Source organism: Pezoporus wallicus, unplaced genomic scaffold, assembly GCF_028554395.1.
Source record: "Pezoporus wallicus isolate ANWC-B61680 ecotype Strahan unplaced genomic scaffold, APGP_CSIRO_Pwel_v1 contig_4191, whole genome shotgun sequence".
In the NCBI taxonomy this organism is placed as follows: Eukaryota; Metazoa; Chordata; class Aves; order Psittaciformes; family Psittacidae; genus Pezoporus; species Pezoporus wallicus.
The window spans coordinates 747482-774083 of NW_026641383.1; the positions used below are offsets into that span (position 1 = coordinate 747482).

General features: G+C 41.8%; 1 protein-coding gene across 9 annotated transcripts in view; it reads right to left on the reverse strand.

Annotated features, from left to right (window-relative positions):
- Positions 1-22649, reverse strand: part of VPS54 (VPS54 subunit of GARP complex) — a 51903-nt gene extending 29254 nt beyond the window's left edge. The window contains exons 1-9 of one of the 9 annotated variants that reach the window (XM_057423460.1): positions 22575-22649; positions 22053-22167; positions 11756-11917; positions 10800-10905; positions 10664-10708; positions 9106-9184; positions 6734-6768; positions 5264-5321; positions 2223-2608 (exon numbers count right to left, since the gene is read on the reverse strand). In XM_057423460.1, coding sequence (XP_057279443.1) covers positions 2223-2608; positions 5264-5321; positions 6734-6768; positions 9106-9184; positions 10664-10708; positions 10800-10905; positions 11756-11891 — 845 coding nt within the window. In that variant the 5' untranslated portion in view covers positions 11892-11917; positions 22053-22167; positions 22575-22649. Of the gene's footprint in view, positions 1-2222; positions 2609-5263; positions 5396-6733; positions 6769-9105; positions 9185-10090; positions 10168-10261; positions 10355-10663; positions 10912-11755; positions 11918-21463; positions 21663-22013; positions 22168-22574 lie in introns of those variants that run through there. The other 8 variants (XM_057423456.1, XM_057423457.1, XM_057423458.1 and 5 more) reach the window with 8 other exon arrangements.
- Positions 22650-26602: the final 3953 nt, after the last annotated feature.

A 26602-nucleotide genomic window follows, 5' to 3' on the forward strand; every position in this document is an offset into this window, starting at 1 on the left:
GCTTTCTTGCTATAATTAGAAACAAATTACAAAAATAGAAAAGTTCTTGTATATGAATGAGAAGAGATACTAATTATTTTGAAAAATGAGATACTGAAGTTAACCTCTTAAAATAAATCAGGCATTTAACTCACTTGACAGCTGTGGCATTCTTGCTTAGAACAAAGCAAGAACACCCATTTGGTGTTTCTTAGAAAAAGCTGAAGTATTTGTGTATGCCATCAATTTAGATCTTTTTATAAATACTATTTATTTTTAGAAACACAACATTCAGGATTTCTATCTCTCCACTGCACAATATCTCCAGACACTACACACATAGGCCACTGTGAGAACAACTGTGCAGGGCTTCTCAACTGCACTTGCATCTCTGGTGGAGGTGACAACTTAGGTTGTATAGGACTTGCCTTTCTAAACCATTACTATCCAAAGAAGAAGGGATACTTCCCGCTCACATTACTATTTTCAGCTCTTCCAAAGTGCAGTTTTAAGATACTGGCACATTCTTGGGACATGATGTATACCAACCGCAGTAACAGCAGAACGGCACACTCCGCTGACAAAGCACATCGGTTACTTGATTGCAAAACAGAACTAACTGATGTTGTCATGGGGTTGTAGAAGTACATTAATTATCATCAAGGTAAATACAACTGTGACTCAGTTGAGAGCTGTGCACCATAATCAAGTGGTTAAGAGCAGAAACAGTAAAGAGGAAAGAAACTGCGCTGAGGTGTCTGAAGATGGACCATCTAAGCTAAAAGAAAATGACTAAGAGCTGCTAAGAACTTCCCTTCCAACAGTTTATAGTGTATATATATTTATAAAAATGTTTATATTTTTATAGTGTATTCAGATATTTATAAAAATATTTTAATGTATTTATTTTATACATTCTATTTATATATTAGCTCTTCATAAATATATATATATCGGGGGGGTTATATTTTAAAATACTTTTTCTGAGATCTTTTCTACATAAAATTTGAGTCTTTTTCCCAATCAGCTAGAAGGGATGTTAGAAAAGGAGCTCACGAGAACAGATGAAAAAGAGAAGTAACTGTATACAGTTCTGAACATTCATATTACAGTTACTGAGCAACAACCATGCTTTTATTGTGCAAGCTTGGAACCACAAAGCTGTGGGTACCACATAACCCCTAAACAAAATGCAACCACCACCAGCATCAAGTTCTAAAACTAAGTATACAGCTCCTGAACAGACTGATGCAAGCTTCAGAGCTGATTTAACATAGACTACTTCTGCTATCATCATGCCATAGTGGCAGCTTTGTATACCCCACTTTTAAACTTTGTATGACAGTTATGATAGCTTATTTTAAATAAGATAAAAGGATTCCACTGTATTAAAACTCTTGCCTATCACAGGGGTACCCTGCCCAGTGCAGTGGCACCTCCCAAGTGGAGCTCTAAGCATCCACTGTTAACAGAAGCAGTCAGCACAGGACCTTGAACTCACTAACTCCCATCACTTTAGCAAACACGGGTAAAAAACAGTAGCAACAACAGCCTAGGCAGCACCTTCCCACTGTTTCTCTCCTTCCCAACATCAGCAGCTCACAGAACGGGATTTCTCAGCTAGATGAAGCAAAAGGAAGAATCCCCTGGCCATGTGGATTGCACTCTACAAGAGCAGACATGGCTGAAACCATCCCATCTGACCAGATGTCAACCTCAGACCACATTTTCAGCCATGGTTTGATAGCTCAGCACTGGCTTTTCCTGGCAAAGTTTCTTCCAGCACAAGTACAGGCTGAAGGCTGACCTATGTGACACATGCTCCGTGCATATTCCTGTAACATCACAAGCCTTGGTCAGTCACTAAAGACACTGGCCCATAGTATCTCTGGGGTGCTGCCTGCATGAGGACTGCAGACTACCACTTGGAAGCCATGTCCCAGCTGTGGGCTACAAGCCCTGCAAGATTGTTCAGCCAGTGCCTGGCTCTACTCCTAAACCACCTGTAAACAAGAATGGAGTATAAAGAAAGCATTTAGATGTTAGAAGTTCACTCCCCCCACCTCAAAATGATTTCTGCCACATGCATTAGTCACAGTGCTTATGCCACACTTACATTTTGTACCTTTTGTACTATGCTCTCCAAGAATGAACAAACAAAGGAAACCCTTTCAGCCAACACAATGTGCTCAACATACTACAGCTCTACTTGTGTTTTAGTAATTTCCTAGATGATTACCTACCGGAAACTGTGAATGCCTTGAAGCTCCTGCTGTAACACCTCCTGTGTGGTTGCTATTAAGTCCAAAGCTCCAACAAACTCAGAAGTGGACAGCAGCAACTGTACCGTGGGCTGTGTTTGGTGTACAGTAGCCATTAGCTTCAGTTTATTGTATGCTTTTATACAGTTATTTCTGGTGAGTGACAGTCTTAAAACTCGAAGCGATCCTTCACACATTACTTTATCAATTTGGGCGATTTTCTCTCTAAGTAATTTTACAGCCTGGGAAGTTTTCCTGAGGTAGTCCTGCAACTCATGCTGAGAGGTCATTGCATGAAAAAATGCTTCTGAGCGCAGAGAAATCTGATGTGCAATATTGACTTCCACAATGTCCAGATAATGGCTCAGCTAGAAAGAAGAGGGAGGAGGAAAAACAAACAGTGCTGTCATGACTTGGCAAGTTTATGACCATGCAAATACACTTCCAGGGTATTTGTCTTACTATATCATGAGAAAATTCTGCTAATAAAATTTAAAGCCATTTGACAGATTAGCAAGCAAATAGCTACCTGCTGTGGTTTGATCATTTGTTTCTAAATGAGTTCAAAATCACTTTGGGAAGGCTGACTTGATGCCTCCTCTGCTTGAATATTATAAGGTAGAAGAGCAAATAATTTTAAAATACTCAAGCTTTTGTACCACATGGATGCACACTGGCCCTGTTAGAATATGGCCATTAACCAGGAGACAGCTCTGGATATTGGCTTGCAAATAAGAACAGCATACACATGCAAATACACTATGTACTTCGGATCACTGAAGCTGCTAAAGATGCAGCCCAGCTACACTTGATGGAATGGCTCTGTTCATTTATAAGGCTGTAGCATCTTCTTTGTAGAAAAATACTCAGGATATATCTGGCTGCAGGGGTTTTTTGCCAACCAGCTGGAGCTCCTATTAAGCGTATTTCATGTGCACTGGCACTGTGGGATTCCCAGACACAGAGTATGCCTACCTGTTTATAAGCTAAAATTCAAAATCTCTGTGTCAAACAGTTACCAGAATACTGGGTTGGCCCCGATTATTTGAGCTGTAAAAGCTCTGTGTTCTGGCTTATGCTGAATATGCAAACTCAAAGGACTGAGGCATTAGGATGCTCATCTGAATGCTAATACTCAGATGACCTGGTTTCTAAGAGGTGCCAAGCACTCAAACTTCATGCTGAATTTCAAAAGGCCCATCCAGAGATGGAAAGAATATCAGCTGGAGAATGTTTCCTTCTTACAATTATTTTCATCCTGCATGTATTGAACACCAGGGATTTATTCAATATGCAAACCCATCTTTTCTGTAGTAAGTTTAATCAAAAACATCCTCCACCAAGCAGCTGTGACACACCTAGCCCACAGGAAAAGCTGAGATAGACTGTGACACAGAGATCAGAGGAAAGGTTATGATGATTATTTATCTGATTATACCAACCAGATGCCCCAGGTCCCTCCACTATGCTAAGTGAGGTAGAACAAACAGAACAAAATTATAGTACCTGCCTCATAGAGCTTACAGTCCCAATGTAGGGCAAGACATGGAAGGAGGTAAGGAAGAGAAGAATGTCAGGGAGAAATTGTTCAAGTAGATCAGCAGCAGTCAAAAAGCACTCATAGCTGAAGTATGTATGCTTATAGCAGGGTTTTCCAAACCCTGTTGAAAACCAGTGCCTGGAGCTACGGCTAATTATGGCAGCAGGGTGCCTATTTACACACGATTAAGTGTAAACCTCATGCAGTTCAGAGCCTTTAAAAAGTAAAACAAAAAATTTTGGCCTATTTCAGTAATATGAAGCAGTGTAATAATTTGTCAGGCATGTGGCTTCCGGGGCAACAGAACTGCTTTATATTTGTTATGACCTCTCCAAAGCAGTATGGCTCATGGCTATTCAAAGTCTTACTTTCACTCCACTGCATCAGAGGCCTCTGGGTCTCCTCTGCTCTAAGTTCATGTTGAGTGTCCATCCTGCTGCTGCCAAGCACTTTTTGAGGTTAAATCATATGCCAGGCACTGCTTTTTCATCTTCAGACAGTAAAACTGCCCCAAGAACCTCCAAAGAAGTATTCCTCCAAATTTAGGTGTGGAGGACAACCCAACAAATGATAAGTTAGCCTCCTCCAGAACCTGCCTCTTTCCTCCAGGCCTGGTAGGAGAGCAGAAAGGATAACTCCTGGAAATGTGGAAACACCTTCTGGAGGATCTCTTGTTACTATTTCTTAAGGCACCTCACTACTATTTCTTTTTCTTTCCCCCTCCTTGCTCCCAGAAGCTGTAGTAAATAACACAGGAGGGAAAACTGAAGTTAGAAAACACTCCAAAATTGCATAGATTTTCTATCAGCATTTTATAGGTATTTGTACCATTAAAATGATTCATTGTGGGATTTTTCTATAGTGTAACTACTTAACAAAACAAAACAAAACAAAAAAATCAAGTAAAGACTTCTGTTTCCAATATGATACTCCTCTGTTTTCACACTCTCCAATGCACTCAAGTCCTTTGTGAAATACAAAAATGGATCAGCGCAGATAACATGACAAAAGTGACAGGAAGTGCCTGACATACAAAACCCTTAGGATTTAATATTTCTTTCAGCACAAAACCACAGTGCCTTGAATCTGCTTTTCCTGAGATGTGAGAAAGAAATGTTCTTAAACAGTGTACAACCTCTAGCTTTCCCTTCTCAGGGAATTGCTCTTCCTCCCTAACAAACAGCTCCATACCTCTGAAGTTTCTCAGTATATACCAGCTTCACTAAGTTCCAGTAGCCACAAAGAGCCAGTAATTATGTAATATACAGATTCTTTTTTATCAGATTTGATAGATTCATTCAGCAGGGGAAAAAAGTTCTCTTTCAGCAAGATGCTTCCTGCATTGTTTACTAACAATCTGCAGCCTGGTGTAAAATGAAAGATAAAGCCCACAACAGTGATATTTCAACAAACAGTGCAGAGCAGCAGTAATGTTTCTTTGTAGTAACTAACAGCTGCGATGGATTTTGTTTGACAGTTGTACCTTTTCTTGAAGTAACCTGGAGGAGGCTGCATCACGATTTCCTTTTCCACCAGCAGTACTAAAATGAGACCATGGTAAAACGGCATTAAAGGTTAAGGAATCTTCCAATGCAAAATCTGGTTTCATAAAAATCTGAAACAGAAAAACAAAAGAAATAAATGCGCCTCCCTCACCCCTACAATTTCCTCCCCAGTTAAACACACCTCCCATCTCATGAAGCTAAAAGGGACCTTATTTGTTAATGTCAAAAACCAAGCTTTCATTTATCTGGGCAAACAAACTCATTCCAGACCTTCTAACCAATTTTCTTCACACCTTAAAAACTTGTGTGATCTGACAAAGTCTTATCTTCCTAGAACTGGTAGGCATAGCTCCAAAATTACACAGGCTATCAAGCATCCAAGATGATCTAAACATCCTGAGTGTGAAAGCGTAGGCAGCATTAAACTTCAGGTACATCCCCAAAAGGATCAGAGCAAACTGAATTTTTCAATAGCAGGCGCATCCTACTGCTGATCTGCTCATTTCTGGGGCTATAGCTTCTACCAGAGTGAGGATCCAGGCAGCTGTCAGGGTGCACCAAGTATTGCCTGAGAGGGAACAGCTGATCTCCTTTAGCACAATGCAGCAAACATGCTTGTCATAGAAAACAGTCAGTAACGTGTAACATTAACTACACATCTTGGAGAACTATTAATCCAAAACTCTCCCTGATTATGTTACTTTGACTTGACAAAACTGGTACAAATATTAAGCTTCCAGGCAGACAGTAGCACCCTTTCCCTGTATTTATGAAGTGTCATTTTAAAAGGTTTAACATAGACTATAGCATCACACCACACTCAAAACATTCTTGTTTCATGGACTTTAAACATTGCAGTGACAGCTACTCAAATAACAGCCTACGCGACTGGCACAGAGATGCTGACCCATACTAACACTGACTTCTTAATGTACATAGAAAAAGTTATTCAGCCTGAAACAGAATCTGGAGTTGCATCTTTTGTCAACCCGTCACAAAAAAAAACCCACATCATATACACTGCAAGCATATATGCAACGGGGCTTTGCTCAAGGATTCAAGGAGTTAAATTTAATGTTGTTGTACACTGTGCAATATTCAAGCTTCTATCAAGCTCTTCACTTCTCATTTCCTCCTAGGACACAGAGTGGCTAATTGTTCCCAGCTCTGATGTTTTAACTGTTAAAGATGATAAAAATAATGGCAATTGTATTCTACTTAAAGAGAAAAGTCAAGACCACAGAAAACAGCAGCAACAAACAAAAAAAAAGGGAAAGAAAAAGCAGATTGTTCTTAGTCTTTTAAGTTCTGAGCACTGCAGATCCTCTTGAGAATCAGCTCAAGTAATCAGCTTGGACAAAATTTCTACAAAGAAGAGAGTACATTTTTATACTCATGACTACATGCAAGAAATCCTTATAAAAGCTTAGCATGCACAGGGACCATACCTTAGGTACTTGTTCCAGATCTGTCCTGGATTTATCTAAAATTAAACAAAATAGGAGTAGTCATTCATGAGCAAACAGTTACCATGAATACTGTTAAACCCTGTGAGAAAGTTTTCAAGACAGCAATGCCAGGTTCCACACAGGGGACACACAGGGTGGGTGGACAAGGTTAAAACTGAAATGAAACATTCTGACTGAACACGAGGAAAACCTTTTTCACCATAAGAACAATCAAGCACTGGAGCAGGCTGCCCAGAGGGGCTGGGTATGCTCCATCCTTAGAGGTTTTCAAGGCCCAACTAGATAAAGCCCTGAGCAGCTTGGCCGGACCTCTCAGCCAAACTGGCTTTGAGATGGCACCTGCAGTAAAGACCTTCTGAATTCCCTTCCAACCTGAAATATTCTGATTCTTCAAAACACTCTTTGGTTCTTAGTTGATTTGTTCCTTACTTTATTCGGTTTGAAATACATAAGACAACCTAGGAATCCTTTTGCTGTCCTCAGTCTTTGGACAGACCAACTGCAATGGAAGTGAAAGGCCATGTCTTGTGGGCTAGAGTTAAACAGGTAATGCCAACAAAAGAAATTACATAAAATAAGAGTTTCAGTTTACCAAATGATACTTTTACCAGGAACTGTCCGTCTACCCCAGAAGCTCCCTGCTAACTTTGGTGACACAGTCATTTTCTCTTGTGTAAAAACAAAGAACCCTTTCAAAACGGATTAAGCTAAGCCTGAAGAAGGAACTCTTATTTTGCAGTATGCGCCACAGACAGACTCCAAAGTAACACCAATCACAGAGAAACCCTACAGAAGGACTTCCTTTTGCATGGAAACAGGAAGAAAGCCGACTGCAAGAAACTGATCAAAAGGAGTACACTACTGAATGCTTCTTGCTGTGTTACCTGTAAACATGGATATAGACAAGCCTGATCAAATACTGACTGGCAAACTAACTCTTTTATGGTAATATTTTTGAGAAAATAAATTAAACATTAAAAGCTTGCTCCAGGATGTGATTGTTTATCTTCCTTTTATTTTGTCAGTTCTTTTTCATTTTGCCTCTCAGCTTCCTTTGTCCAGTTTCACATCAGCTGAGCTACATCTCTAAAACCTTGTAATTCAGCCTTGCTAAAGCTGCAGACACCAAAAGAATTTTGCCAGGTCATCTTTGCTAACACTAAACAGAGGAATCCTAAGCAGAAAACTGGCCAAAGCTGAACAGCATGAAACACAGGAAAAGGCAAAATCCCGTGCCTGGACAGAAATAACTCCAGGCACCATTAAAGGCAAGCGGTCTAGTAGCAAGAAAGCACCTCTGCAGAGAGGGACCTGGGATTCTGGCAGGTAACAAACTGACCATGATGCAGCAGTGCACTCCTGCCTATGGCAAAGCATCCTGAGTTGCATTAGACAGAGCACTATCAGCAGGTTTAGGGAAGGTAATCCTCCCTCTCTCCACTCAGCAATGGTAAGACATCTGTGCTCCGTTCTGAGCTCCTCAGTACAAGACAGACCTACATATACTGGAGTGAGTCCAGTGAAGGGTCACAAAGATGACTCAGAGACCAGGAGTGGTTGAGAGAGCTGAGAGTGCTTAACCTCAAAAAGATCGGGGGTATCTTAACAATGTTTTCAAGTACCTAATGGGAAGGTAGAGCAGGCTTCCTAAAGGAAGAGACAGAGCAGGGTCTTCTCAGTGGTGCCCAGTGACGGGACAAGAGGCAATGGGCAGAAACTGATAAATTAAAAATGCCATCTGAACATAAGGAAAATACTTTTACAGTGAGGGTGGTCAAACCCTGAAAGAGTGTTTACACAACTACAGAGCCTGTGTAAATTTATCCATCCATGGATAAACTCAAAATGCAGCAGGACACTGTCCTCCTGTAGGTCACCCTGTTTGAGCAGGTGGTTTGAAGTAGACCATTTTGAGATGTCACCTCCCACCTCTGCCATTCTGTGATGCAGAGAGACAGGAATGGCCCAGTGCCATTCATCACTGCAAAGTCAACAGCTGCTGACACAACAGTTTCCACAGATCTTAAATAAAAGGAAGTTAAAGAAAACACTGGCAGGCACATAATGACCTGCCATGAATGCAAACATGACAAGGAAAAGTTTAAGAGCATGTATAATAAGCATTCTGACCTATAAAATATCAGCAGTGGTCATGAATACTTCTAAGTCAACAGTATCTGGGTTTTCAATTATTCTTACAAAGAAATCATCATCAGTGTTATTGTACATGAAGCCTTCACGCAAGTAAAAGAGATTATCAGTATGCTATAGCATCTGGTTTTGAATGCTGTAACATACTGATAATAAAAAGAAATTACTTTTTAAAGACTAGGGAAAAGCTCTGACTGTACCATGGGTGTGTAGTAGAGTCCTGTCGAAGGTATCTTTAGGAGTACAAATGTTCTTGCATCTTTCATGAACTTTCTCCCTCTGTAGAAGAGAAAATACAGTAAAGAATTATTCTGAAGCTTAAACAAGAGATTTTTTTTCCTTTGAAACAGAATATTCTTTATATTTTCAGTGAAACATAGGTTTCACTGAAATCACATAATTCTGGTAAGTTCTTAACACAACAGTATTTTTTCCTCTTAAAAGCTCAGATGATGTTTGTCCAGGTGAAATGTACCAAAAATTTCAGCCTGTAGCTGATATGCTGTTTTTCTCTGTATCTTTACATCTCAAGAGAAGGGACACAGAAGTTTTTGAAGAGGTATAATAACTTCTCTACATGATGAGACAGAACCATAGTTCAATTGTGTTACATATCCAAACATTTGATTTCTAATCCAGAAAGCACGCTAACACACACAATGAATGATTTTTCATTGTTAAAGTAAAACTGGATCAAAGTAGAAATTGGCTCCACATCTAACGAGTGCCTTGCCAAAACCACGTATCTTGTTTTGTCATGCTGAGTTTCAAATTTTATCTACAGGTGTAAAAACCACCAGAGACCACAGTGGTGAGAAACTGCATTTCTAAAGAACACTGATGTTAGCTAGATATCTGCTAGAAGCTACATCACAAGTCAGCTCCCTCTGCCCAAAATCTTCTTTCATTTATCAGTCACTGCATTACATGCTCATTTCAATGGATTAGCTCTTAGACATTTAAAATGTTGAATGTGAACTAATGGCAATAGCTCAGTTACAGACAATTCACTTTGACATTCTTTAACTGTGATGTATACAAGTAACACTTCCTGCAGCCAATTCTGTACCAGCAAGAAAAAAAAAAAAAGGCAAAAGAAAGTTACAAACCAAGGAAGCAGAAAACAGTGGGAGACTTCTACATATTCTTTCAGTCAGAAAATAAGAAAAAAAGAATACTACATACTTACTGACACCTGTATTTTAAGAGTTTGTAGAAGTCTCCTACTGGTCCTGGTGTCCTTAGATGTAGCTTAAACTTTCCTGTTACAAAAGAAATCATTGAGATAATAGGCCTATTTATAGTTTAAGAACTCCACGTATAAATGTTCAAATTAGAGACTTAAAAAAAACAAACCTCCAATCCTTGCAGTACATAGTCATGTTTTTTATTTGATCCAAAGGTCTGAAAATGCTATGTTGTACTGTAAAGCCCAATCATTAAATAATCCTTAAAGAAAAAGGATTAATAATCAGAAAGAATAAATATGAACTGTAAGCACTGCTGCAGAGCTCAGTATTCAGAAATACAAATGAAAAAACCCATGAAATTGCCTAGAGAGAACTTAGACTGCATTTTCCACACTACTAATAGTGAGATTACAAAACAAGAAATGCCTAATGAAGACTCAACAAGCACTGAAGAGCAAATTAATTATCAGCTAACTGTGCAAGGGACCACTAACAGGGACAATCTCTAATTAAAAGAAGGATCTCAAATCTCTCCTAGTACCGTGTGCTATCAAAGTTTGGTTCTTACCGGAGCGATTTCCTGTTGGTATAATGCAAAATGTTCCTTGGTGATCTGTGGGAGGTAGAATGAAGGCGTGACTTCAGTGTCCACAAAGTCCACTCCCCATGTTTTTGTAAAGAAATCAGATTCCCTTTTTGCTAACCTAGGATCATTTAGTGCTGCTGGGAGATTGACTTTGGAATGATAAATAGTCCATCTGTGCTGATCCGCAACTAGAGATGGGCTGTCACACAAATTATGGGGATCGCCTGCAGGACAAAAGACAAGACAGTTTGTTAAGGTAAGAAACTGAAAATTGTATTTCTGCTAAAGTTTGGTTCTTAAGCAAACCACGTTTTCACAATTACATAGTAGATTGGAATTAGCTATGCAAAAGTCTCCTTCTGCAACACTAACTTGCATTTCTTCTATCAGATTAACCAACACAAGTTTTGGACAGCGGTGTATTCATACTCATTAAATATATTTAGCTCAACAACATTAGCTTTTACTGAAGAGAAAGAAATTCCAAACACAAACATATTTTGAAAAATCTGAGCTAAATCCAAAGCACAGTTGAAATTCATTAGCATTACATTTCATAATTCTTAAGACCCCACCTACTCCTTTTTATAAACCAAGATTTAGCATAGCACTGCAGCTGTAACTGCGACCAAAACCTGGTTTTACAATAGCACTAGAGACTTAACGACAGTGCTAGAGACAGAGCTTGGTCTCTTGCTTCCTACTGCAAGAGGGCTGGGTTACTTCGCAGAAGTAATGCAGCTAGATTCCAAGCACACTGGACAGGTCTGCTACAGGCTCTGACAGAATATACCCTCTTCTTACATGTAGCTATACATATAGTTATCATAGCTATAATGTGAAATCACATAAGCAAGATCCCATCTATAAATGTGGACATCTGAAAGCAAGCTGCAATGAGGAAGACTCTCCCATTGCTCCAAAGGAACACTGGGTGGTACAAAGCAGAATTACAGTGTACTTTTAAATGAGACTACGGTTTAGTACACTACACCCAGTATACAAGAACTGAACAATTGTCAACGGATTAGCAAGTTTAACTCCATTTTCACTCTCCTTGCACACCAACATTACCTGTAGGTTCCTTGGGACACACATCAGGCAGTGACTGCACAGGACGAAAGCGTTTCGTGGCATCCATTTCCTTTTTAAAGAAAGCATCACTGCTGTTTGACTGAGGCACTGGTGAAGAACTGTGGCTTGATGCCATTGCATAAAATCACCACTTGATAAAAGCTAAATAAGAAACAATAAATATCCAGGCTTTAATATAAAGATGTGGTTACAGACTGTACCAAAACAATGACACCCCGTCAGCTGCACAGTAATTTTTTAACTGCAACACTAACTGACATTTCAACAGTAACAGGGGAAAGATTATTTTAAAGGTGAAAATTAAAAGCAGAATGTAACTTCACAGCCTGTTGTCTCCCATACTTTAAGGTTTGGACAGTAGCTTGTTCTTGCATGCAGGACCAATAAAATTGTGCATTTAAGAAAAAAAAGACTTTCAGGCAATTCTTCCTTTCTATTGCTGTAACTACTGCAGCCATACTGCACACATGCACAGTAGAACTGCCTCACTGGTAGCAGAAACCTTGGGTAGACAAACGTAGAGCCCTCCACATCACACAGCCCTCCTACCTACTACGCTCAGTGACTGCAGGGAGCACATCACCTTTTGCATCTGGTTCCCACCCTGCTTTTGATATTTTCGGGGCTGCACTCCACAAGAACCACAACAGCCCAGGCAGGGCAAGGAAAAAGACACAGCTGATGTCAGTCTTCAAAAAACTACTTTACAGAGCAGCAACTACTGGCACTTAAGACAAACCTCAGAAAAACTAACTCATTTGCAGGACGGGCTTAGGCCACAATTAAAAGCCCCCATAACCACAGGTGAGGGAGCTCACAAGCCCATGCCCACCTCAAAGAGGCTTCCTGCAACTGCTCTACTCAAAAGATGGGCAGAGCATCCTGTGAGAGGTCTCACACACCACACTCAGTGAGATTTAACCACAGCGAGACACATGCCTCAGTGAGAAAGGCAATGGGTGAAGATGGGGTATCCTGTGTCCTCACTGTTGCACTGCCTTAACATTAGGACCCCAGCAACAGGAGGTTCGCTCTTTTTTCCCCAAAGGAGGAGGCCTGCAACCTATATTCCTGGTTCTGACAAGCAACAGCTACCCACAGACACCATATATTATTCATGATTTCTAGTAATTGAAATAATCAGATTTCAGACAAATCAGAATCTGAAGAATACAAGCACAACAGAAAAGCATGAGCAGATACTACCCATAAAACACATACATATTTTGTCACCTGAATCAGGAAAATTGACAATTCAACTTTTCATGGCTTCCTAGTAAAATAAATTATAGTTTACTTCAGCATAAAAAGTATTTGCAGAGAGTAGACAACTAAAAAATAATTCAAAAAGCTCTGGAGTAAGGAACATCCCACTAATTTTCAGCTTTCAGGATTTTAAGCTCTCAATTTGAAAATAAGCAGCCTTACAAATTTTACACCAGGGCCGAACAATGTAATGAGTTCTTTCCATCTATAAACAAAGCTGCATTTCCATCAAAGTATGGGTTGAGTCAGTAGTAAACTGCAGAACTATTAGAGGTTTGAGAGTTTATTAAAACACCCCCATAACGTACAGCTCAAAGAGTGCCCATTCAAAGGGACTGATATGATTCCTCACCTTCAAAGAGAAATAAACACAGCTAGCAAGATCTTAGTGTTGAACTATCAACCCTTAATGGACACCTAAATTACTCACTACTCTGTGAAGGAGCACAAAAAGATAAAAGGCCTATTTTATCTTCAATCGCTGAAGTGGCACCAAAGGATGAGCGTACATCACCGTGTCAGCTTGTAACAGCACCACAAATCTCATTTGGAACAGAAAAAATAAAAGTTCTCCTTTCTAAATGAGACTGCAAGTGTCCTACAGAATAACTCAAGAGAAGAGTTAAGATACGTACAGCTGTAATAGAGCATCCTAATGAACGGGCCCATAATGACTAACAAACAAGTATTCTGGCCAAAACGCTGTCCACTGGGTACCACTTGCTCATCTCCTTTTCCATCTGACAACACAGCAAGACAAGGAGGATAATGTGCTTCTACTGTTACTTTTAAAAGTGACTTTTTGAAAGTCAACTAAAGTTAAAAACAGAGCAGCATTCTAAAAATGCTGCACAAGGCCTGAAAATCCATCTCCCAGGTTCTCTTGGAAGGGGATTCCCTTCTTTCTTATACCAGAAAAACTTACTAGTCGAGATAAAGAATGGCAGCACTAATGGAAATCTGGAAGAAGTCAGAAAGGGAAAAACCCTTTCCAGGCATCTGACAGACCCTTTCTTAAATATCATAAAGCATCAGTTCCTCTCCCCAAAAAGCTCCAAAGAAACATTTTGCTCTACTACTGTTGTTGCATGTTCATGTTCTTATGTTCTTCCCTCGACACTTCCAAAACAACTTCTTTCTTTATGAAGCTTTTCCCTAATTTTTTTGGGTGCTTTTGTGAAAAAAAATGTAGTATACGTTAAAGACAAAACACCATCATTATTGCATTCTCAAAAAAACACAGCCAGTGCTGAGTTACAATGATCAAGTCTCCTAAAGGCATACAGTAAATTTATCTGCACTTGGAACTGCTTCAAAGTTCTGCATTTGCAGCTTTTCTCCTGAAAAAGCCTCTGTAATATGAGACACAGCCTGCTCTAGCCAGATGTATGAGCAACTAAGGCAATTTGTAGAAAGCACTGAAATCTCGTACTCTTGCTAGCAAGTCTTTCATTAAGCCTCACATTTTTCCCCATAATGAAGCATATTCTACAACATGAATTGTCTCAACTACATAAATCTCAGTGGAGAAAACTAACTGTGTTATGCCAGTCCAAGATTTAAAATAAAGGACAACACTGAAGACTAGCTTTTCAAAAACAAACTATGCCTACTCTTGCACAGATTACTTAGTGCCATAAATTATTCACATTGCCATTATACAGACAAATCTTAAAATAGAACGAAAAGAGTACAATAAAATATCAGTGCAAGCAGTAACCTTCATACTGTTGAGTGAATTTCAACAAGATATAAGGATTCACAGGCAGAGGCCTTCTTAAGTGGCATGCAATATGATGCTATACTAAATTATTCATAGTTAGCAGCTATTCTAGTAGCCTCATAAGTCAGAACCTTATGGATAATTAACCTCAATGAACAGCCACATTTGCACAGGAATAAACCCATCTGTACTGCCCCAAACCAGGCATTCCTCAAACTGCAGTCCTTAAATTAGCCTAATAAATATCACTTCAGAGAAAGAAAACTGAACAATATTATCTGAATTAAATTTAAATGATAAAGGAATCTGTGACAAGCCTATACGAAGACAAAAATCCTGCCTTATACCTGAGCCCTTCTGTGTACACTAACTTGCACACAACTGAAGAACAGTTCAATTTATTCACCAAGAGAACAGCTATTCTTTGTGCTACACTACTAAACATTTTATAGACAAACAAATCCATAACCAACCTTCTGAATCAGCATTTAAAAATACGTAACTATATATAAATCTGCTGATTTGAACATAAAAACCCCATCAAACAACTCAGCGTTAACACAGAACAAAACTGCTGCAAAATATTTTCACTCACTCAAGTTTCAATGCAAGTGCAATGCAGGTAAATGTAGTTAACTGCACGAGCTGTGCAGAATGAATTATGAAATGGTGAGTCCCCTGAGCTTCCTACTTAGAAGAGCATATGTGCAGCAATAAGAATATGCAACTGTGTAACTTAATGACACCAATATTTATATTATATATGGATAAAATTGGGTTAGATTAGCTCTGTTGTCTCCAGTAATCACCATAATTTACTGACATTTTATCTAGCGATGTGTATTACTAACACAATAAAAAAAACCTTTAGGGGTTAGATACAAGAGTAATGATGGAAGTTGGAACACGTGATAATGGCTGTATCTGCAACATGCCTTCAATATATTAAATTTATTTTGAACACTTAAAAAATGACATTAAGTCAAATGTTAAAACACATTTTTACAAAAAATAAAAATCAACCACTGCAACAACAAACACAGTTTTGTTGATTTGTATTTATGGTATTTTTACAGCCCCAACACATGAAGATTAACATTTCATACTCAAAAAAATCTTACAGCTTCCTCTTAAAAATCCCCTTGTTCAATAACATGCTCAGCAACTATGATATGACACAGCTGTACAACGTACAGCATGGAATAAAATGACTGGGAAGACAAATGTAATAAATAACCACATGCTTGGATACTGTGTAGTCAGCAAAGTAGAAGATCTGTGCAGTTAGTAAAGTATTAATCACATGAATTTTAATAAGCTAATTCTGCGATGACTACACTATGACTCTTGAGTTTCACACCTGAGGTTTCAGCAGTTAGAAGAAAAACACAACAACAAAGTCTGTTACTCAGAATTAATTACACAGGATGGTTATAACTCTTGAGCATGTGCCGGTTTCTGTAAGTACTGAGATCTGCAGGAAGTTCTTGAGAAACTGCCTTTCCATACTGTGTCATTTGCACACTGTTTTTCAGGTGGTAAATCTTTGCTACCAAAACATCCAGTGTTCGCTCTAGCTACCAAAACATCCAGTGTTCGCTCTACATAAACACAGTATTAGAGAAGGTGCAAACTAAGTTTCACCTATTCATGGACATTAAGTTTGTGCTTCCTCATTTCTGGACAGTTTCCCATTAGCACTGTCAAACAATCTTCTATTTCTTACTTAAGGTAACAGCTTTCCATGAGTTAGTAATTTTTATTGGGAATTTTCATGTGCACACACTTAGGTTTGTAAAACTGTAATTTGTATTAATAATATACAAATTAGTATTTATAATACAAATTAATATTAATTATAATACAAATTATAATTTGTATAATACAAATATATTTATACAAATTATATTTGTATAATACAAATTATTATATTAATTAATAATACAAATTTGTATTAATAATACAAATTAGGACTTATGATCCAGCACAACCCCTGCAAGGTGCCTGAAGTCTCAATTCATGTACTGAAGAAACCTGTATTTCTCCCTTCTCTGTGCTCTCCCTCCTATATGAAAATAAATCTACAACCTACTAATAATACCTTCAATTTAAAATTGGTAATGTTGATAAGTTAACTGGTATTACAAGGGACACCCAAGAACATGCTGCTTATTAGCTCCAGTTCTTTATACAATTCATAGAATGTGCTCTCCAAACTTGAGCTTCAAAAATAGTAACATCTGAGAAGAGAAGCTAAGCATCCAGGGGAGACAGCCCAGTGTCTCCACTGACCACACAACACTGAGCAAGTTCTCCTTTAAGTATTCCACATTGTACAAAATAAGCTGCACTTGGACACTACTAGGTACTTTCCAAGAGGTACCCTCTGCATTTCAAACGTAAGGCAAGGAGAAGTTTCTCTATGAATATGAATGGCATGCTAAAATCTCGGCTGCTTTTCATGGCTTTGGCAACAAGAGTGAAATCAAAACATTTTAAAGTACTGCTCTGGTTACCCAACACCCTTTGGAATACAAAACCATCAGAAGCCACCCACAAGTCACCCTAAAGCAAAATATTTCACCATTTCTAGAAGTGATAAATATCAAGGATACTTAAAAGGAAAAGGATACCTGAAATCTAACTACAAGAGAAAAATGCACACGGGATTCCTTCCAGGACCTCGACAACTAACAACATGCCTGTTATTGGTTTAATATATTTACTCTGTCCTCAAAGGTTAGCTTTCCCACGCTGTTATTATACAGCTCATTCTGCTAAATCAGCAGGATTTAATCTGTAACAAGGAAACCATGGTATGAGGAAAGTACACACCACCTTCGGAAGACTGTGAACCAGCCTGGACTAACACAACGTTTCCACTTCTTTCAACCAGCTGAAATTCCTCAGGCTGAAATTTCCACCCTTGTCCCTGTGCCCCAAGACAGACATCCCTCTTTCAGTGGAAGAGCCAAAAAGGTTAGCTTTCAGCAGAAATGTTTAAGCAGTTTCAGAGAGTAAGGTTAAGGCTGCGGAAGCTGTTCTGCTAACACAAGCTCTTTCTGAACACCTATTTCCATCCCGGGGCTTTACACTAAGAAGCAGATGATTGTCAGGTGGACAACAAGGCTAGAGTCAGAGTGACTGTGACTAGTCCCCACGGCAAGCCATCTGCATTTGGCACATGCTCCAACATCAAACCTCCTTACGCAACTTGGAGAGGAGCCTGTGTCAGTCCAACTTTTCTGAAAGCCTAATAAATATACATATATTTATATTCATATATTTATATTAATGGATTTTAGAGCATTCTACACATCTTTTAATAGAATCCCAGACGTCATGTTCCCACACTGAGGGTATGCATTCTCTGCAGAGTTAGTGTGAGTGATGACCCTCTAGATTAGCCTTGCTGGTATGAAAGCAGACTGACAAGGAAGCTATCTATGAGTTATGTGCATTTCTCATCAACCCTGCTCAGCCACATGTGCTGTTACGATCCTGCCCATTCTGCAGCTCCTTGGACAGTGCCAAGCTGAGCCAGACTGTGCAACTTTCTCAGCAAACTACATAATGGGAACTGTGGAAGCGCAAAAGTACTTGAATAGCTTAAAGAGTAATGGCACCACCACCATCCCCTTAATCATCTCTTTTATAATGCCATCTCAAAATGCTCCTCTCAAACAGGGAAACAGGTAAGAAAAAAAGTGATCGGAATACAAAGAAAGAACAGGACAGCTGCATCTCCACTGCAAAGCACTGTGGGTAGATTGCAAGGCCAGGGTCAAACAGCATCTCACTTTCATGTTCTTGTATTTTGTATCGGTTTCTTTTGCCCTCTCCAGCTGAAGCCACTTTAGTTGAGCTTCACTTCTTTAAATACAAGATCCCCTGAAAAAAATCATCTCAAAAAGCCCCACCCCACTGAATAACATAGTTATTTGAATGCATGTCTGCACAGGTTATTTAGAATAATACACAAGTGTAAATATTTTGTCCAGAACTGGAAAGCAATTTATCTCCCTGTAGACAAACTATCTTAACAGTAGTATTTCACTTTTATTCAGGTACTGAACAAAACAATTAAATGAAACATCTGTGATACACCCAATGTACTACTTCTCATCCAGAAACCTAACTTCCCAATGCTGAACACTAACTTGAAATTGGAAGGCAGTTTCTGTGCCTAAGAAACAGACTTCCCTACAGCTATTTAGGTCATTATGTGTCAGGCTCTTCCACGCCAGGGGTGGTAGAATCACTCAGGAATAATTAACAAAGCAGTAGAAATACGTGGGTAAAGGAAAAGCCTTGTGATTAGTTGCCTACACTATCACACGAGAGTGAAATCCCTTTGTACTCCTTTTTTGCAGGCATCTCATCATTACAGTGTGTATTATCCTCTCAGAAAATGGTGAAATATGAGCATCTCATATAGCTCGTACATGCAGCCTGATGAAAGATCAAGGAGCCCCGGCAGGCATTCCAAGCTAGAATTCTGTCAAAGGCAGGGACCACAGAGCAGTGGCATTTTGAGGAAAGGCAGAAGAACTGCACCAGCCCAAGCAAAAATTCTAACACTAATGTCCTGACTTCACAAAAGGAGTCTGACAGAAGCTGATGCAATCTGCACCAACATTAAGTTTCCCTGTGCAGGCTCTCCACTTGCTACCTTAAACAGGATTAGGCTCGGTTTGTTAATCTGAAACCAATTTCCTAAAAAAGTGACTTCTTACGAGAATCACATCTTTCCAAAGCCCTGAACAACTATAAGTAGCTATGAAGGAGCCAAATAAAAATATGTAATAGTTCTGACATTATGCAGAAAGCCGAGAGCAGGGATTATCCAAAAGCAGGCACAGCAGAGCTCATAGCAAGTCTTAATGAGTGGTCTTGACACAGATGCCAGTCCACTTGCAGGAAGAAGAAAGTCACTCTGTAGGGCAAGTACTCAGCAAACAAGATCATCCAAACTTTACCTTGGGTGAGCAACAGAAAATGCTACCAACGTTTGTTGATAGTTCCTGTGGTGTTCATACCAACCCAACAGCATATCAGATTAAACAGATCACCTGTACTCACATCACTTCCTTTCCATCCCTCAAATAGCTTCTATTTACAATAAGAATATTTCTATAAACATGAAAACCAGTATGGTTATGCTACATTTAGATTCATAGAATAGTAAGGGTTGGAAAGTACTTTAAAATCATCTAGTTCCAACCCCCCTGCCATGAATGCCAACAAATAAAAGGAAGATCTTACACCACTGCTTACTGTAACTGTGTAAAACTGATGAGAACCCACTGCCATATTGAAAGCACCAGACATACTACTCCAACTGTAATACTCTATCTTAAACACACATGCCTCCAAAGTGGCTCCTTTTTTTTTGTTAAAGAACCAGATTAATAGGTGAAATATCCTAGCTTTTCCTCTATCCAAATATGAGTATTTTGGAACATCTGATCAGTAAATGAATCCACCACTTTTGACTATGAGGGAAATACATTAAGGATTCCTAACCTTTTGAAAGACTACTCAGATCTTTTTTTAAAACCTAGTTCCTAGGTGAAGTGGGTGCAAAAAGTTAAAAACATGGGGAAGACAATTATTAGATGTGCTTGTAAAGATTTCTTCGTACTTAATCATATAAGACAACAGAAATATGCATGTAGAACAGTCATTCAGGCTCACCCTTTCTTTTTTTCAGACTACATTCATAAAATGAGGAATAAGAAAATAAAGTGTAATAAAATAAAAAAATAAACCAAAAGGAAACTGAGCCTCCCAACTGGAATGAGGGTCAGATGTTTGTGGCCCTTCACTCCTCTTCTTAAGAAACTTTCAGCTCCTCATTTCCCCAGACGTTTGAAGGAGAAAAGCAGAAGTGGCTTTTACATGGACTTGCTGCCCCAAAAGAAGAAACAATACCTACGTGATTCCATTTCCCAACTTCTTCCTGCTCAAACTGCCAAGGAGCAAGTCTGTGGTCTGCCTTCTCCACTCTCTCTAATGGCTCCTGACACTCCTCAGGCAAACAATATTCCTGTTCAACCTTTGAAATGCACATCCCCTTCTCCTCCTGTGAAGTCTGTGCTGTCAACACAGAGGCAAAATTCCTCCACACATGCACCAGACTCCTACTACAGAGAAGACAGTACTGAGGGCACAGGGATGTCAAATGGGATGGAAGAGTTAGAGCCGCTTCCTAGAGTGCGGCCTTCAGACCTCGCTGGCGAGGCTGCCCACATGATGCACAGCAGCTTTAGCTTAGACCACTGTAGATCTCCTGTCAATTAATTCATTTTAGGCATTGTTTTCCTACCCAACAGAAGCACCATCTTTTGCCCAGAGGATTTCAAGGGAACTATAGCTTTTGTCTATGCACAGTTTGGCAAAGAGTCACGCTGGCTCTCATGCTAAAGTAGTAATTACTGCAGCCTCTACAACAATTAATGCACTGCAGTCAGGTTTTTTAGAAAGAGCATTCTTTTACAGGCCTGCAAAGCAGCTGTGGCTACAGAGGGCCACAGCTGTGCAGAAGTCTGGAGGCCTTCCTCTCACTCAGGACTCCATCAGATAGGGTACAGCAAGACAGTGAGGTCAATATAACACCTGCACTTGAAAACTCTCAGAACCACCACACATGCAAAATCTGCTGTCAAATAATATTTTTATGCACTATAAATAGGTACTTTACACTTTTGGGATCACTTCACACATTTGGGATCACAAGGAAAGGCTGGACAAAGCTTTGAGCAACCTGGTCTAGTGGGAAGTATACCTGCCCATGGGAGGGGAGTTGGAACTAGATGACTTAAGGACTTTTCCAACCCAAACCATTCTATGATTCTATAATGCTCTGTAACAGAAATACTAAGTATTTAGAGAATATAAGAAAAAGAGAAAAAGAAAAGAGAATCAATACAACACTAAGGCAAAAACTGGTCAGTCAAAGAGAAAGTTAATTTTTTGTTGAGAGTGCAGGAGGTCGGTATTTTACCAACACATACGGGTATTTCTCTCAATAGTACATACTGTGTTTGAAAAATTACAGTAAGGAAAGCCAAGAAATGCCGTTTGTCTATAAACCCAGGAACTACTGTGAGCCTAAATGGCTTTCGGAACCAACAAATCCTTTAGCGCTCCATACCCCAGTCCATCCCGGTTGCCATTAACATGGGTGCCAGCATTACAGATTAGACCCCCCAACACTTGCTCCAAACACCACTTCCCCGCACCAACTGCTTACAACAGCCGTGCCTGACGAGGAGCCGGCCGCACCTTAGCGAGAACACGCCGGCAGGATCTCAGGGAGGCCGTCGTCATATCTCTCCCCGTCGCATCCTATGGAGAACCGCCCGGTGGTCCCAGCGCTCGGCGATGGCGTGTGGGTGACCTGCGGGAGAGAGCCCACATGAGGGAGGCCCGCGATGGCCGTGCTCGGGGCGGCCCACCACTGACACTGCCGTACACGCTCAGTGCTTCCCTGCCACGCACGGGCACCGCTTCCAGACACCGCCCGCTTCCCACCGGGGGGTTACCATGGAAATACACAACCCAAATTCGCGGAGAACCGGGCGGCACCCCCCGCGCCTCGAACCTGGCGCCGCTTCCCTCACGCCCTCCTCCCCTCCACACGGCCCAGGCCGCCCCCTGCCCTCGCCCCGCGGAGGGCCCGGCCCGCAAAGACAAAGGGCACCCGGGGAAACTCAACTTTCCCGGCCGCTCCCCGGGAGAGCCCCGCTGCCGCGGGCGGAGGCACCTGCACCGCGGCCTAGCGCCGGGCAGCTCCCCGCTGCCTACCTGCGGCGCCGGGCGGCCTAGCGCGGCGCCTCCGCGGCGACACGTCGCTCCCCGCCGCGCAGGGCAGGGCGGCGCAGGAAGGGCCCGGCCGGCGGCGGCAACAGCAGCAGCGGCGGCGGCGGCAGCGGCGGGAGGGGCCGAGGCACCGCCTCTCCCCGCCGCCCGGAGGAGGAGCCGCCGCCGCGGCCGGCGGAAGGGGCTGCCCCTGTCCGGGCGCGCTGGGCTGGGGGTTGCGTCCCTGCGGGGTCGGCTTCGGGTGTTGGTGCTGCGCCCGCCCCGGGGACGCTGCAGGATTGAGGGGGGACGGGGCCCGCCGCCGTCCCAGGGGCGAGGGGGCTCCGCAGTGCCTCACGGCCAGGGCGCCGCCATTTGAGAGGCCTCACAAGTGCCCCATGGCCAAAGCACCACCATTTGAGAGGCCCCATGGCCGAGCTGCTGCCATTTGAGGATCCCCCACAACCAAGGTGCTGCCACATCAGAGCGTGAGGGGTGCCACAAATGTGCCCCAGCAGTGGCCCCGGTGGGGGAGCAGGGTCTCCTTAGGGCTGTGGAGGCCTTGTGGGCTCTCTCCGTGCCAGCAGTGAGCCGAAGCAGCCAGTTTCTGCGGTGGCAGCTGCTCCTCCATGGGGCTTGGTCACCGCCACCACATAGTGCAGTGGTGGGGAAGTTGTGCCAAATGGCCATGGTCTTGCTCAGAGACTCTAACCAGGGGTTGTACTCGTCGGTCTCTGGCTGATAACTTGTTATTCAGACTTAAATTTTAGGCTCAATTCTCCATCAGGCTACAGAAGATGCTGAAATAGAGAGACAAGTTAGGTCCCAAGTAAGCAAAACAGCATTATACCTGATTGTACCTTCAATGCTCTTAAATCCTCAGCCATAGTGCTGTGTTAGTCAACAAAAGGTATCACAAGACAGGGAGGCGCTGATTAATTAACAGCAATAATTACATTTGTGTTGATGATCGGAGACACGTGAGTATGAGGGTATGGGCCACATAAGTGCACGTATGTGGAAATCCATGGGTTCACACCCTGGCTTGCGTCTTGCTAACTCATTTCTGTGCCTGCCCCTGTGCTGACACCAGTCAGACTGGTATCACCCCAGCTGGGCTGGAGATGGCTTTTTGCTCCTTGGTAGCAGATGTTGACAGACAATTGTTGGGTACAACTTGTTTTGCAGACTTTGGATTGTCACTGGGATCAGGTGCTTGGGAGTCACATGGATTCTACGACGGCTTCCTTGAGAGATGTGACTGACCTGACCGATGTTCACCCTTTGGCTTGGGACACTCATTTGTCAGACAGCAGGCTCCTGTCTTAAGCTTGTCTCTTCTCACTAATGTACTAATAGCAACAGCAAGCTGCTGACACCTATACTGACCCCGTGCCGGTTGCCGGCAGAGCAGGCTGGGCTGTTTGCAAGAGGAGGAATGAATTGTAGATGCAGAAGAAATACATGCTTACACACATAAGATAAACAAATACCAGGAAGAAAGTACAAGGGAATTGTGGAGACACTTTGTTCCCCACACAACCCCGCATTAAGGACATTATTTGCTTTGTTCCAGACAGTGACTTGGGGAGGCTGCATATTGTGGTTGCAGTATCCTATTTCATTGCTCCCATCAGACTCAGTTTGCAGCATGCCAAAAGGCTGCATCAGGCTAAAGATATGCACTAGCATCTTTACCACAGGCTGTGGAAGGTTGATCCCAAGGGATAACCAGGTTTGGCCCGTTCAAAGCACAGACTCATCAGCAAGCAAGCCGTTGTACATCCCGCAGTAGAGGCTGTGGTTTCAGGTGCGTGGATGTTGTGCTCACAGGGTGAACTGTGTGGCCTCTGCGTTGCTTCAAGGCTCTGTTTTGCTACTGCTTTGCCTCCAGCTGCAAGACTCACCCAGGTAGTCACACCAGTGTATCGCTGCTGGTATCACACCTCGGCTGCCATTTCCAGTGGGACCACTCTCCCACTTCACATTCCCATGGACTTGAGCACTAGGCTGTCACGGCTTTTGGATCCAGACATGGAACATCCTGGGTCACAGCTATTTGTAGGAGCTGCTCTCTTACCCAGCACACAGTTATCTTCCTGTGGGGTTGTGGAGCTCAAGTCAGATGTTAGCTCTGCAGACCTTAGGACACTGCAGAAAAGAGCACTTCAGAGAAGCAGGTTGAAGGATTTCATTATCATTTGCCAATGGGATTTCCTGGCTGCTTTTTTCCTGCTTTCACTGCTGAATTTCACTTTCTCAAGCCACCACACATCTGGATGAACCAATGGGCCCCACATTTCAGAGTGTGAAATATTGAGTAATGCCATGGGGCAAAAATAGGGATCTGACCATGCAATTACTTCCCTCTCACTTGCCTATCGGCAAGGCCCAGAAGGCCTGATACTACAAAGCCAAAAAAACTCACCCACAACCCGCATGGAAAAGCATGAACGTGGTGGAGATCAGCACAGGACACTTCCCTGAGATAATCACAGCCTCAGCCTGCACATCTTGCAGCCCTGATTGTGCAACACCATTTATTGAGGGCACAGGGAGTACCTTCAAATCCCTTTTATTTACAGCATGAGGACAGCTGTTTTCCAATAGTCAGAACATTCCAGCCCTGTTTGCAAGTGGTCGTTTCATGCCCAGATGGGGTTTTGGGTGTTTTTGTTGTTGTTGCTATTGTTGATTAGTGTTAACGCCCTAAAACCACAACTGGAGAGGGAAAACTGCTGCTGTGCATCCCAAGCTTTTTTGCAGCAGACTATTCCTGGCTGTTTTTACAATGACTGTGGCTTGCAGCTCATGCAGCACCAAACTTTTCATTGCAAAGCTTATTGAAAGCACAGCTTAACGTGCTCCTATGCGGACTGAAGGCTACTCAGCCTGGCCGGCTGACTGCCGCTCACATGTGTATGATGGTCTGGGAGACACTGACGTAAGCTGAAATAGCTCCATTTGCTGCTTTGTATGTGAAATTGCAATGAAATCTGATCTCATCTTACCCAGCAAGAGGTAATGTTTTATACAAGGAGCTTAAAGAGCAGAAAATGTGACACTACTAGAAAGAAATACTAGTTGAATATTGCTGTTACTTCGTAACTGTTGGCTTTAACATCAGTGATCATCACCACCACTGCTGCACCCTCTTTACATCCATTGTACCTCTCCTAGACAGCTTTAGAAAATGAAGATGTACCTTCTCATGCTTCGAAATACCGTCTTTGGCTTACTGAGGTGCTGGAATTAATAACAGCTCAGCCCAGCTCAAACAGGCTTTACTGAAAGATGGAACAGCAAAGGAGTAAAAAACCCCATGTTAAATATGAAATGCTTGTTAGAAAGCCAATGGGAATTTCTCTGCAGCAACCTGCAAATGTCACTCACAATTTTTTCATAGCATCTTTTCCACTACCTGGCAGAAACCTCTTTGTCCATAAATCTTAACTGTGTTCAGACTGCAGACACACAATGGACGTGTTTCTCACGGGTAAAGTGTGGTGGATTTGGGATTTTTTTTTGCTTAGGGATCACATTAGTTACAGTCTGTCTTCTAACCCCTAAAACAAGATATAGTTGCAATAAAGTGAGAGATCATGGGCATAACATAAAACTGATCACTGTGTATAGATCCAGACTGCAGAAGGACTGAGTTTGCAGAATTTTCTCACATGGATAATGTCAATGAAATCACAGAGGCTGTGGGAGGGATGGAGGCTGTGTCAGCCCTGTCCTCCACCACGGTTCTGCTTTGTGTTACGTACTGTAGTGTCAGATGAATGTCCTCAGCTGTGTGGGCTGAGGTTGGCGTTCCTGCCCTGCTGCCTCAGCGTTGCTGCCAGCTGGGTGGGGGTATCCCCATGGCTCCTGCAAGCACTCACCAGTGAGATGGAAAGTTTGGGTTTGCCTAAATCACACTCATTGTTTGCTTTCAGCAGCCTGACTTTGGAAAGGGACCTGGGAGTATCTGCACAACCACTTTCCACTGGTGAAGAAACAGATGGGAGGGGATGGGAAGGGAGGGGAAA